The sequence below is a fragment of the Cyprinus carpio genome, chromosome B18 (assembly GCF_018340385.1).
Source record: "Cyprinus carpio isolate SPL01 chromosome B18, ASM1834038v1, whole genome shotgun sequence".
Taxonomy (NCBI): domain Eukaryota; kingdom Metazoa; phylum Chordata; class Actinopteri; order Cypriniformes; family Cyprinidae; genus Cyprinus; species Cyprinus carpio.
In genome coordinates, this window is record NC_056614.1 from 22,527,545 (window position 1) to 22,541,341 (window position 13,797).

At 38.2% G+C, this 13,797-nt stretch overlaps 1 protein-coding gene across 1 annotated transcript; it reads left to right on the forward strand.

Moving 5' to 3' along the window:
- Positions 1-1,663: 1,663 nt before the first annotated feature.
- On the forward strand, positions 1,664-13,543 carry prrt4a (proline rich transmembrane protein 4a). Its single transcript, XM_019081798.2, has 4 exons — positions 1,664-2,180; positions 3,534-4,301; positions 6,799-6,942; positions 10,964-13,543. The coding sequence occupies exons 2-4, from the start codon at positions 3,602-3,604 to the stop codon at positions 12,877-12,879; spliced, it is 2,760 nt and encodes a 919-aa protein (XP_018937343.2). The 5' UTR covers positions 1,664-2,180; positions 3,534-3,601; the 3' UTR covers positions 12,880-13,543.
- The last annotated feature ends 254 nt before the right edge of the window (positions 13,544-13,797 follow it).

A 13,797-nucleotide genomic window follows, 5' to 3' on the forward strand; every position in this document is an offset into this window, starting at 1 on the left:
TCTGCTTCATAACCATGTATATGAACTGTTTCTGCATAATGTGTGCTTTGAATTATTGCTGCTGTCTTGTTTGCAGTCAGCATTGCTGGGTCCGACCGAACAAGCCCCCTTCTCAGCAGCAGTGATGCAGATGATTGGTGGGGCCGTAAAAGCAGCCCTAGCCTGGGGGGATATGGCTGTGGACCACGCTGATGTCATATGTTTGATCAGCTCATCTGGGTCATTGTTCTAACCAAACCCCCCTTTAGTTCCAGCTCATTTGGTGCCTTCCTGTACACACACTATAAGAGAATGCAATGTGCAATGCATTCAAAGTGCATGTCAATCTGTGAAAACAAATGAAAACATCCTCTTTGTATTCCTATGGGATGAATTTATTAATCATGCAGTCTCAACTTCTCTGATGAATGTGGCATACGGCTGTTTTACCAAATATTATAATCTGTTTATATTCTCTGAGCCCTAACTAGTCCTCTCACAACTAGCTTTTTATGGGCCTGCCCCAGTTTGTGTTCTCTCGGGTGTGTTTTAATAAGGATTGATCTACATCCTGCTCATTCTGTCTGACCACACACATTGGTGCGTCCCAGCGGACCATCCATCCTGGATTCACTGATGAGGAATGGCTCTAAATATGTATTGAGTGTTTATATGCTCTGAATATGGAAGTAGAGTGTTTGCCTAGCTATTGCCACTCACTCACTTACCCACATAGATTCACATGCCAATGGGATCAGCTAATAAAATGCAACACCATAATTCATAAAAGCACAAAATGTCTGAGAGTCTGCCTGAGGAATTGCATTTTATATATATATATATATATATATATATATATATATATATATATATATATATATATATATATATATATATATATATATATATATATATATATATATATATATATATATATATATATATATATATATATATACACACACACACATACATAAACTGGGCTTTTTAAATGTTTTTGATAGACGTTTCTTACCATGGCTGCATTTATTAAATCTAAAATAAAAAAAAATCAGTAATATTGTGACATATTATTGCAGTTTAAAATACTTGTTTTCCACCTGAATATTTATAAAAAAAAAAATTAATAATAAAAAAAATCCTTATCAGCAACTTTGGTGCTAAATATATTTTTATTTATGATTATCAGTGTTGATATCTTGTTGCTGCTTAATATTTTTTGTAAAAATGCATTGTTTTTCAGGGTTCTTTGATGATTATGAAGTTAAAAAACAGCATTTATTAGAAATAGAAATCTTTTGTAAATTATAAATGTCTTCACTACACTTTAGATCAATTCAGTGAATCCTTGCTGAATAATAAAAAAATGATCTTATCTTTAAAATAACCCTACTTGAATGGTCTTTTCCCTTGTCCTTTTCAAACCAGTCCATTTTATTTTATTTTATTTTATTTTATTTTATTTTATTTTATTTTATTTTATTTTATTTTATTTTATTTTATTTTATTTTATTTTATTTTATTTTATTACTTATTTATTTATTTTTTTATTTTGCAAAGAATATAGATTTATTAATACTTTTTAGATTTTATTTTATTTTTATCTTTTTAATGCTTTATCTCAATCCACCGTAAGGTAAAACAGCAGCAGTTACTCATGGTCTTTAGAGCTGTGAGTTACTGCATATTGATCTCTGACTCTCTCTGAGGGATTCAGAAAATTACGTTCAATATTGTATATTGATTTGTTAAACGAAATTGGGATGAGAGGCTCATCCTCTTCTATTTAGATCTTTGAATGAACTGTAAACATGTTTTTTTAGGAGCATCACTGCAGTAGATGCTCTGCCTCTGATACTCAATGATGTAAGAGAAAGGAAGTCAAACACCTAACATGGCTAATCCAGCTCTGGAAACTAGAGGCACAGCTTAACCGAATCAGAAGAGAGGGATCAGACACCTGAAGAGAGAGAGAGAGAGAATGGAGATGGGATACTAAAAGGGGGTGTGTTCGGCAGCGTGTGTGTGTCCCTGCGAAAAGCAGAGATGGGTATATGTGTGTGTTAGAGAGAAAGAGAGAGAGAGAGAGCACTAAAACACACAAGCGTGCGCAGGCACAGACAGAATCAAACCTTTTCTGCTGCAGGACGGGAAGAAGAAGGATTACTCCTATTTTAGACTCTTCATCCATGCGTCCCGGGGTGAGCACATCTCTTTTGGTCCAATCAAACTTTGTGTCTGTGCATGTATGTGTATGTGAGTTCAGCTGCTTCTGTGTGAAAATGTGTCACTGGATGCTGAAGAGAAGAGATGCATTAAACAGTGCTGCACTGGTTGGTAATGTAGACCAGCATCCCCCACTCTATTGCTGAAATATAAATGATAAATGCTGCATCCACTTGGGAAGGCAGAAATAAGAAGAAAGAGTGTTGAGAAATGCAAAAAGGCGAGAAAAGAAAAGGTAATTGTGAGTTAAAAAGCAGAGCTTGCAATGCAGCAGCTGTCAGATCATATGACATAAATCTAAGTCTAATAGAATTTCAAACTGTTACAGTCTTAATATATCTGCAGTTATGTTATTAATAAGGACTGATCCATGTTTTTATTATGGGAAATATATAGCATGTGTTTGTGTAAAAGTATGCACTGTGAAGTATTTCTGTGTGTGTTTGGTGGCTGTCCTGTTCTGTGAGGTACATTTTTTTCTGAATTGGGTCACATGACTCGATGGAACCAAATAAGACTGATGGTGTGTAAATTGGCTGTAATATGCCACTCAACACTCAACCTTTAGTGCAACCAATATGTCCAATTTCATGTCAAGATACATATATTTGACATTAGAGATTCATGATATATCAGTACATTATCAGTTATATATGATACATTAAATAAAATAACAGATATTAGCTGATAACTATTATATTATGCATCCCTAATTTCAGTTTTATCAGATTTTTATTGGATATTTATGAAAATATTAAATATTTGTAATATTTTGTTTTAAATATTAACATATCGACACCAACAACGTAAACAATGAACCCTTTTATGTTATATTGTATTTTATTTTATTTTGCAAAAAAATACAGATTTATAATTTATAAATACATTTTTAAATAAAGTTTAGATTTACATTAATTCATACATTTTATTTTATTATTTTGCAAAGCATAGATTTATAATTTATTATTTTTGATTAGATTTTATATTATCATTTAGCAAAGAAGTATAGATTTAAAATAAATATATATTTTTTTAAATTAAGTATAATTTTTTTTATTATGTAAGTCAAAAAGTATAAATATACTTATTTATATACTTTTATTTTATTGTTTTATTATTTATTGAAGCATAGTCATAATAATCTGTATTTTATTTAGCAAAAGTATAGATTTATACTAATTTCTAATTGTGAATGTAATTTATTCATTTATGCTGTTTAACATCAAAATAACAAAATTAATATTGGTGCATGTGTATTTGAAATTCAGTTACCAAGCTACCCAGCTGTTCTTATCTTATCTGTGCTTTCCCCGCCCCCCTCCCCCCAGAATGTGAGAGTCAAATGGAGACAACTTGGTGATATTGTGAGGAGTAACATCTTCAGAGGAGTGTCAGCATGACCCCTCACAGTGAAGCTCTACTGCTGGTCTTCAGTTTCTCACTGTGTGGTAGTCTGTGTGCTGTATCTTTATATAGAAATGAAAGAGCCCACTTTTGGGCCAGAGCAGACCCAGAGCCAGCTACCAGCTCACCATGGACGTCTCGATCAACAGAAGTGGACATGACAAGTCCAACCGATGTATTACATTCAGATGGGACTAGCAGAGACCTTGAGGTGGACCCTTCAGTTGATCAAAACCCCTATGTCACAAAGGAGGATCATGGTTTGTCAAGACTTCCAGCCTCAAGAACACCATGGATCAAAACTTTAACTTCTACTAAGATTAAACCTCCTTCAGATATCCAGAACGATGAAGAGGGACCTCAAACAGAGGCATCTGATTGGCCAAACTTTAGTAAGCAAGGCAATATGGAGCAATCGTTTAAACCATCTCCACTGGCAACACTACAGCATTTTTCTTCTCAGGCCTGGAGTACCAAACCCAAGACACCTATTGATTGGAATACAGAGACATACACACTTCAGACTCCTGCTGAAACTAGATTTAGCATCTACCAGACACTGTGGAAGTCCTCTGGTGCTACTCAGACACCATATGCCAGAGGAACTTTAGATGGTACCACTTTGCCAAGAGGGCTGACAGACAATCTGCAGCCATCTGAGGAAACAAAGCAACTGACAGATGCTCCTACAGGTAATTAAATTAGAGCCAACTCTGAACATGATAGTGTGTGAATGTATATCTATGTATGAAATACATGCAAACTTTGCAAAAAAAAAAAAAACTTAACTCAAATGATTTTCCATGTTGGATCATGATGGTTCATGTTGTCCTGGTGCTCATGACCAAGCACAACCATTCTTAACTGATAAAGCTGATATGTCAGTTTAATACAGACGTCACTGAAAATAGTCATAAAAATATTCACAATAATCATAATAAGTCATTTGTAACCATTCTGATAGATTCTATTCAGTGAAGGATTTGTCAGACTGATTCAAACCAGTAACTTGGCTTAAAATAGTAACTTGTTCGTGAATCTGACTCTGGTTGTGCTGTATGTTTTTGATTCATTAAAAAGAATCGGCTCATAAGAGTCACTTGTGCGTGAATCAGACTACAAGTGCACTGTATTTTTTGATTCACTAAAAATATTTGGCTCATGAGAGTCATTTGTTCATGAATCAGACTACTTATGAGACTGTATGCTTTTGATTCACTAAAAATCGGCTCAGAAAAAGAGTAATTTGTTTGAGAATCCAATTACTCTGGTTGCACTGTATGTTTTTGATTCACTAAAAAATATCGATCCATAAGAGTCATTTGTGCATGAATTAGACTACAAGTGCACTGTATGTTTTTGAGTCACTAAGAGTCATTTGTGCATGAATTGGACTACAAGTGCACTGTATGTTTTTGATTCACTAAAAAGAATCGATCCATAAGAGTCATTTGTGCATGAATTGGACTACAAGTGCACTGTATGTGTTTGATTCACTAAAAAGAACCGATCCATAAGAGTAATTTGTGCATGAATTGGACTACAAGTGCACTGTATGTTTTTGATTCACTAAAAAATATCGATCCATAAGAGTCATTTGTACATGAATTAGACTACAAGTGCACTGTATGTTTTTGAGTCACTAAGAGTCATTTGTACATGAATTGGACTACAAGGGCACTATATGTTTTTTGATTCACTAAAAAGAATCGATCCATAAGAGTCATTTGTGCATGAATTGGACTACAAGTGCACTGTATGTGTTTGATTCACTAAAAAGAACCGATCCATAAGAGTAATTTGTGCATGAATTGGACTACAAGTGCACTGTATGTTTTTGATTCAGTAAAAAGAATCGATCCATAAGAGTCATTTGTGCATGAATTGGACTACAAGTGCACTATATGTTTTTGATTCACTAAAAAGAATCGATTCATTCGGATCATTTGAGCATGAATTGAACTACAAGTGCACTGTATGTTTTTGATTCACTAAAAAGAATCGATTCATTAGAGTCATTTGAGCATGACTTGAACTACAAGTGCACTGTATGTTTTTGATTCACTAAAAAGAATCGATCCATAAGAGTCATTTGTGCATGAATTAGACTACAAGTGCACTGTATGTTTTTGATTCACTAAAAATAATCGATCCATAAGAGTCATTTGTGCATGAATTAGACTACAAGTGCACTGTATGTGTTTGATTCACTAAAAAGAACCGATCCATAAGAGTAATTTGTGCATGAATTGAACTACAAGTGCAATGTATGTTTTTGATTCACTAAAAAGAATCGATTCATTCGGATCATTTGAGCATGAATTGAACTACAAGTGCACTGTATGTTTTTGATTCACTAAAAAGAATCGATTCATTAGAGTCATTTGAGCATGACTTGAACTACAAGTGCAATGTATGTTTTTGATTCACTAAAAATAATAGAAGAGTAATTTGTTTGTGAATCCGATTACTCTGGTTGCACTGTATGTTACTGTATGTTTCTGACTCGGAGTCATTTGTGTTTGAATTATAGACTATAAGTGCCACATTTTATGTTTCAAGGACAACTCAGTAGAAAATAACTTATTATCGTTATTTCACAGTACAATGTTTTTTTTTTTTACTACATTCCTTTAAAACAATCAAAAAATCTACTTATTCTCTTATTCAAATACTCAGGTACAATACATTATGATACTTGAAACACTGATAATGACATTTAAAATTGAATAAAATGTGAAAATGTACACATAAGAATTTTGTAATAAAATGATATTGGTATCATTGCACTTTTACCTCATCTATTTGGCAATGCTGTTTAGGCATAATAGCTTCCACTTAATGCCTGCGTCAGTATAGTGCATCCTCATTGTGCTCTTAGCTTACTTTGCTTGCTGTTCCTCAAGCTGCAGTGAAAAACATCAGTATTCCAGCAGCAAACAAGCCGTTTATCACTGCAGATGTGAGTGGGATACAAGCCCCCTAGCGACTCATTGTGAAACTTTATGCAATTTACAGCTTCTTTTGTATGAATCTTTTGGAATTAAAGTTTGGCTGAGGTTTATGGGTATAAAACAAGAACAAAAACAGGTTTAAATCAAATGACATGGTTTCTCTTTGAGCTAGCATTAGCTCTCAGTTCTGCTTGCTTGACAACAGGTTTATAATCCTATTTTCTCTCTCTCTCAGATAGTCTGACAGAGCCGACTGTCAATATGACAAATCCTGACCCTGAAAGAGAGGAGCGCAAGGGTGCTGACCAAGTGAAAAAGGAAGAAAATGGCCAATCGACCACCACTGTGATCGAGGTCACTGAAAGCTATCCTGAAGCAGGTACTGAAGCATTCATTGTCAGAGTGACCTCTGTTCTAACACATGATCTTATACTGTTGGTGAGCAGAGAGCAAGAGCTTTCCAGTTCTTCACAATGCTTATAAATATATATGCATTTGACAGATTACAAGAAAAATGTATTTAAAAAATATAAAAAGGTTTGCAATAGTTGAACTCAGGGTTTTGCATACAGTATGTAACCAGTGTTGTCATTTTGGCCTCACGCAAAAACAAACACACAACCTGGTACTTGTAGTCTGATTCACATGCAAATGACTATTATGAGCCAATTCTTTTTAGTGAATCAAAATGTTTTTGAGTCTCTTGTGCTCAAAAAGGCAACACTTATTTGAGAATACTTTAAAGACAGAAAAGCAATTTAAATTTAAAATAACTGGTTTTAATATAAGATAAAACTGTAGCAGAAACTGCAAGGTGAGCTATGAAAGTTAATGCTGGATTTTAGGGCTTTGGAAAGTGCAGCTAATGAGATTTTTATAAAATATTACATGATCTCTTCATTAACAGTCGTTTTTAACCACCCAAAGACATATTAAGGGTGGTGGTACTAAAAAATCTCTTCCTATGCACAAAGGTCAATCATTTACCTTAAGAGGGGAAAACTCAAGCCAGATTCTCTGACCTTAATTAACACATGCTAAAGGCTAATGCTGACTCAGAGATTCAGCCCCAGAGTATTCTGGATCGTTACTCAAGTGGAAACACTTATTAATAATCTATATTAATCAAGGAACCCTCCAATAAGCAATGAAGTGCCTTTTGATCCACAATTAGAGCAGGGTATTGGTAAAAATTAGGCTGTATTCAGAAACACAAGCTTGCTGCATAGAGCCCCACCTCCTCACTTCCATGCACAGGTATTTAAGTGATGTAATGTCATTAAAGTGTGTCAGTTACTAGTTTTTAAATAGTCACACTCATGAGAACGGCAACAGGGTCAATGCCTCTTATCTGTGCCATATGTGAATGTGTGTCAGAGCTGAAGTGCGACCCATTTAAAAAAGCCATAGTTCCACATCTCTCTATAACTTATTAAGACAGTCATTGTTTTAAATATTTACAGCTGATGGTGTATCTTCTTATATTAATGCTGAAATTCATGACCCTGTCTTACATACTGGAGCAATGCACAGCTATGTACTTAACTCTTGTTTTAGATAATTTCTATACTTCTAGATGCAGGATTGTTCTGTGAAACATCAGTGTGTTGTTTTGTTATGTGTTTTCTCAGAGACTTAAATATCTCTTGCGTTGTATCAAGTGTAATTTCATCATATACATAAAAAACTTCATAAGCTGCTTGTGGAGAATATTAGCTTAGTGTTTTGTGAATATAACCTCATGAGTGCATAAACAGACTAAATCTACTTTGAAGCTGCATTACAATATATTACGCCATTTGAAAGGCAGCATTCTATAACAGTTAGTTTTGTAATTTTTTTGTAAAAAAAAGTCTAACAAGTTTGCAAAAAATATTAACTAAATATTAAATTAATAATATAAATAATTGAAAAAGAATGTTTATGCTGTGGTTTCTTGTTACTGGTATGATCAGTCATAAACTTTAATTTTGAAAATACAGCAAGTTCCAACAGAAATGTTACAATGTTCATCTATACAACATTGTTTAATGTTTGTGTGAAATATTTGTTAAACAAAATTACTATTATATTTTATGCATATTTATACAGCTGGTAAAAAAAAAAAAAAAGAAGTATTGAACACATCACAATTTTTCTCAGTAAAAATATTTCTAAAGGTGCTGTTGACATGAAATTTTCACCAGATGTTGGTAACAATCCAATTAATCCATACATACAAAGAAAATAACACAAATAAGCTTAGAAAAAAAATCTGTGTAATAAAGTAAAATGACACAGGGAAAAAGTATTGAACACATGAAGAAAGGGAGGTGTAAAAAGGCATGGAAAGCCAAGACACCAGCTGAAATCTTTCAGTAACTGGAAAGCAATCCTGCCCCTTGTCAGTGGAAATTAATATTATTTTGTTCAGTCCCAACTGATGGCCTATAAAAAGGTGTCTCATGACCAATGTGTCACACAAGAAACATTTCATGATGGGTAAAAGCAAAGAGCTTTCTCAAGACCTTCGCAGCCTTATTGTTGCAAAACATACTGATAACATTGATTACAGAAGGATTTCTGTACTTCTGAATGTTCCAGTGAGTAATGTTGGGGCCATAACCCGGAAGTGGAAAGAACATTATTTTTTCCATAAACTGGCCATGACCAGGTGCTCCTCGCAAGATTTCAGACAGAGGAGTGAAAAGAATTATCAGAAGAGTTGTCTAAGAGCCAAGGATTAATTGTGGAGAGCTTCAGGAAGACCTGGAATTAGCAAGTACAATTGTTTCAAAGAAAACAATAAGTAATGCACTCAACTGCCAAGGCTCTATTGCTGAAGAAAAAGCATGTTGAAGCTTGTTTAAAGTTTGCTGCACAACATTTAGACAAGCCTGTGAAATACTAGGAAAATATAGTCTGGTCAGATGAAACAAAAATGTTACTCTATAGATGCCATAATCCACAACATGTTTGGAGGTCAAATGGCACTGCACATCACCCCAAAACATCATGGTGTAGCACTGGGAAAATTCATATAATTGAAGGAAGGATGAATGGAAAAATGTACAGAGACATTCTTGATAAAAATCTGCTGCCATCTACCAGGATGATTAAGATGAAATGAGGGTGGACATTCCAGCGAGACAATGATCCCAAACAGCCAACGAAACTCTCATTTGGTTTCAGAGAAAGAAAGTAAAGCTGCTAGAATGGCCAGCCAATCACCTGACTTGAATCCAATAGAAAATCTATGGAAAGAACTAAAGATTAGAGTTCATAGAAGAGGCCCATGGAACCTTCAAGATTTGAAGACTGTTTGTGTGGAAGAATGGGCCAAAATCACACCTGAGCAATGCATACGACTAATTTCTCCATACAGGAGGCTTCTTGAAGTTGTCATTATCAACAAAGGCTTTTGTATGAAGTATTAAATACATTTCAGTAAGCATGTTCAGTACTTTTTCCCTGGGTCATTCCATTTAATCACACAGAACTTAATTTCTGAACTTATTTGTATAGTTTTATTTGTATGTATGGATTACTTGGGTTGTTACCGACATCTGGTGAAAGTTTCATGTCAACAGCACCTTTAGAAATATATTTACTAAGAAAAATGGTGATGTGTTCAATACTTTTTTATACTGTACAATACTGTACATTGTAGGTACTAATATGTACACTTTTAGGTTCTAAATATGTACCTTTAAGGTACCAGTGTGCACCCTTTAGGTACAAAGGTGTACCTTATGGCGCTTTTCCATTACCAGTACCAGCTCAACTCGACTCGACTCGCCTCGTCTCGGCTCGCTTTTCGCTCCGTTTTCCATTGCAGATGGTACCTCCCCAATAGTACCTGCTCATCATAGCAACGCCGCTGGAAACTGCTGTGACGTAATCTTCTACGCGACACACACCCGCTACCCACACACACAGGACAATGAAGGAAATCGAGTGTATGCTGTTTTTGATCCTCGGGATGTGGCTGTTTCTCACAGCAAGAAGACAAACATTGTTTCTGGAGAGGCTGAGGGCAGCAAAATGCAACACTGCTGGCAGGGTTATTCAGGATACTCCGTTTGGCGCATACAATGATGACGCAGTGAATAGTGACGATTCTCTCTGAACAATCAGCAGTATGTCGTGTTTTCACATCACGTTTTAGTATCGCCTCAGCTCACTCAGAACCTCGCCAGAGGTGATACGAAAAAAAGTACCTGGAAGCAGGTACAGGTACAACTTTTACACAGTGGAAAACCAAGGCGAGTCAAGTCGAGTTGAGTCGAGCTGGTACTGTATAGTGGAAAAGCACGATAAGTGTTCCTATGGTAGTGCGCCTATTGACAGCATTCTTACCTTTTTTCTGAGAGTGTATGTATAACAATTCATCTTAAATTAAGATATATATTGTATTTCAGCATCTCCAGGTGATGACAGGCGCAAATCTTCCACACTTCTGGACTGCAGCCTGGTTGGCACTGAAATCTGTCAGTCGACTGACTCCTCAAGGAATCATGCTTCAGCTAATAACACTCTGTCCACTCCACCTCCTGTGTATGAAACCACACCCTCTGGTGTAATAACCCCACCCCTTGAAGCCCTCACCCCACCTCTACTGGTCCCTCTACTGACTGATTGGAATGCTGCAATGGCGACATTGGGCCTTGCATGGGAGTTGCAGGTATACGGGCTCGGATGTGTGTTCTCACTCGTGGCTGTGCTGTCTGTTCTTAGCCTGATGTGTTTGCCATTGCGTTGGCCCTCTGGCTGTGCCCACTTCAGCCTCCTCCACCTTCTCCAACTACTAACAGGTTCCAGCAGAGCCCTGTGGCTCCTCTACGATCCATATGGCCAAAAAGAGCGCCTACCCATAGCCTTGGCACGACTGCTGCATGAAGCTACCTATCCCTGTATTACGGCATCATTTGGTCTGCTGCTTCTACTGCTAACCGCTCGCTCTTGTACCCAGCTACTTTCCCAGAACACTCTGCAGCGCAGCACCTGCTTGTTGGCTGCCCTAGTGTTGTTGCACATAGCTATAGTAATGGCATCCATGGCAATACTGCAACTCTTTCCCACCCTGCAAGTTGTGCCTCTATTACCACCTGCAGCATTCGTATTGATGTCCTCTCTCTTGTCATTCACGTATCTGCTTCTTTACTGCTGTGCTCGTGCCGATGTCAAGCACATTTACAGACTAAGCGAGAGCTCTCCCGAGCGGCCATCATGCCATGCTAGCAGGTGTCAATTCACAGAAGCACGGATGTGGGAAAGGGCAGCCAGGACAGGGGTATTCTCTGCCCTGTTTCTGCTAGCATGTGGCAGTCTACGACTTTATGCTATGCTCAATGCAGCAGGGCTGGCCGGTGGAGTCATGGTTGGCCTGATGCCCTGGCCATGGTGGGGCTTCCAGCTCAGCTGCCGAATCTGTGAAACAGGAGTATGTCTCACTCTCGCTCTTGTAATCACTCATCCCCTTCTCTGTTGCGGAGTGCCCCTTTCCAAACCAGGAGGCTGCAGTTGGCTCTTCAAAAAGCCACCCAAAGAAGGCACAACAATGGCCAAACCCACCATCCTCTCGAGTCGGTGTGGCTGGTCACTGCGGCCTGCAGAGAAGCTGGGGTTGTGTGAGGGAATAGCACGGCGGGAAAGCGTAAGCGAAAGCGTGCCGCTCTACACCTTGGTGGAGCTTCCTCACAGCGAATCCGATGGCTTGGACCTCCACTATCCCAGCAGCCCTCAGCACGAGTCTTGCACACAGCTCTCCCAAACCACAAAGAAGAGTAAAGTATCCCATGCATCCTCCTTTGCAAGCTTTGATGCTGACTCCACAGCAGATCTGCGGCCCCCTTCGCCAATCGACCTGAGACGAAGCATTGACGAGGCCTTGAACAGTGAGGCTTTGTTCCAGCATAGCCTTTTCGGCTCTTCCAGGCTCTCTCTCAGCACACGTGGACCCCCGGACGGACAACCCTGTCGAGGAAACTCCACCGAACCCAGTCTATACCGCACTGCCTCCTGTGGGGACGTGGACCCTGCTACAGTCCCCAGCCGACCCAGGCAATGGAGCACTATATCTGGGAGACCAGCTCACGTCTCAGTCCATTACAGTGGGTTAAACTCAACACAACAGTCCCAGAGCAGCCTACATAGGGGCTCTCAGTCCGGGCAGCAACTCCACAGACGCTACACAACCTTGGGCTCTACTTCCTCCAGAGGGAGCGTGGATGTGGAGACTTCTCGTGTTGATGAGCTTGCCGTTCAGGCTGAATTCATCAATGTCTGCAGGCAGATAGATGCACTTAGTATCAGTAGTGATACGATTGACCTATAGGGGGAAGAAATCTTTATTCACCTACAGATTATTCCTGCGTTCCATTCGGAAGGGCTCATCCCTATGCTCTAATCCCTTCAAAGGGTTTACCCTTCGGAGTGAGAGCTTCGAAGGGTTGAAGGGTGTAGGAGACCAAACAACTGTTTCTTGAAGTGTCCTTCCGTGTAATCATCACATGCCCACACGGAGGCACCGTCATCATGCAAAGAATCTGCGCAAAGGATCATGGGAGCCCGAAGTGTCCATCAGTTGTACCCTTCGAAATCCTAATTCTGAAGGGCTCTTTGAAGTGGCACTTCAGTTTGGAACGACCCTTCAATATGGCGGCCATAATTGTTTTCACTCGCGATATATCCTGTTTGGAATGCACCGTATGTTGTAGGGATTCTCAACTTTTGCCCGTCCCCCAAGATCCACTTTCCTGTAGAGTTTAGCTCCAACTCAAATCAAACACACCTGAACAAGCTAATCATAGACTTCAGGATTACTAGAAAGTTGCTGGCAGGAGAGTTTGATAAAGGTTGGAGGTAGACTCTGAAGGGAGGTCGTTGAGAACCACTCAAGTATAGCATATGCCGTGCTTTCCTGCAGAATTATCCTTAATATTTTCCAGTTTAACATTTAACCCTGGGTTGTCAAGGTGTGCTCTTTCAAGGTCCACCTTGAAGAAAAAAAAAACCCAGAAATACCCTCTAAGAAATATCAACTTATACAAAAAACACTGGACGCCCTGATAAAAAAAAAAAAAAAATGGCTAGACCTAAACTCTGCTGGAAGGTGACCTTCCAGAAGCCCGATTGGATACCCCTGGTTTAACCTAACACAGGGCTAGGCAGCTTTGGTCCTGGAGGGCCACTGTCCAGAACCTGAACAAGCTAATCAATGTCTTCAATATCACTAGAAAGTACAGGTAGGTGT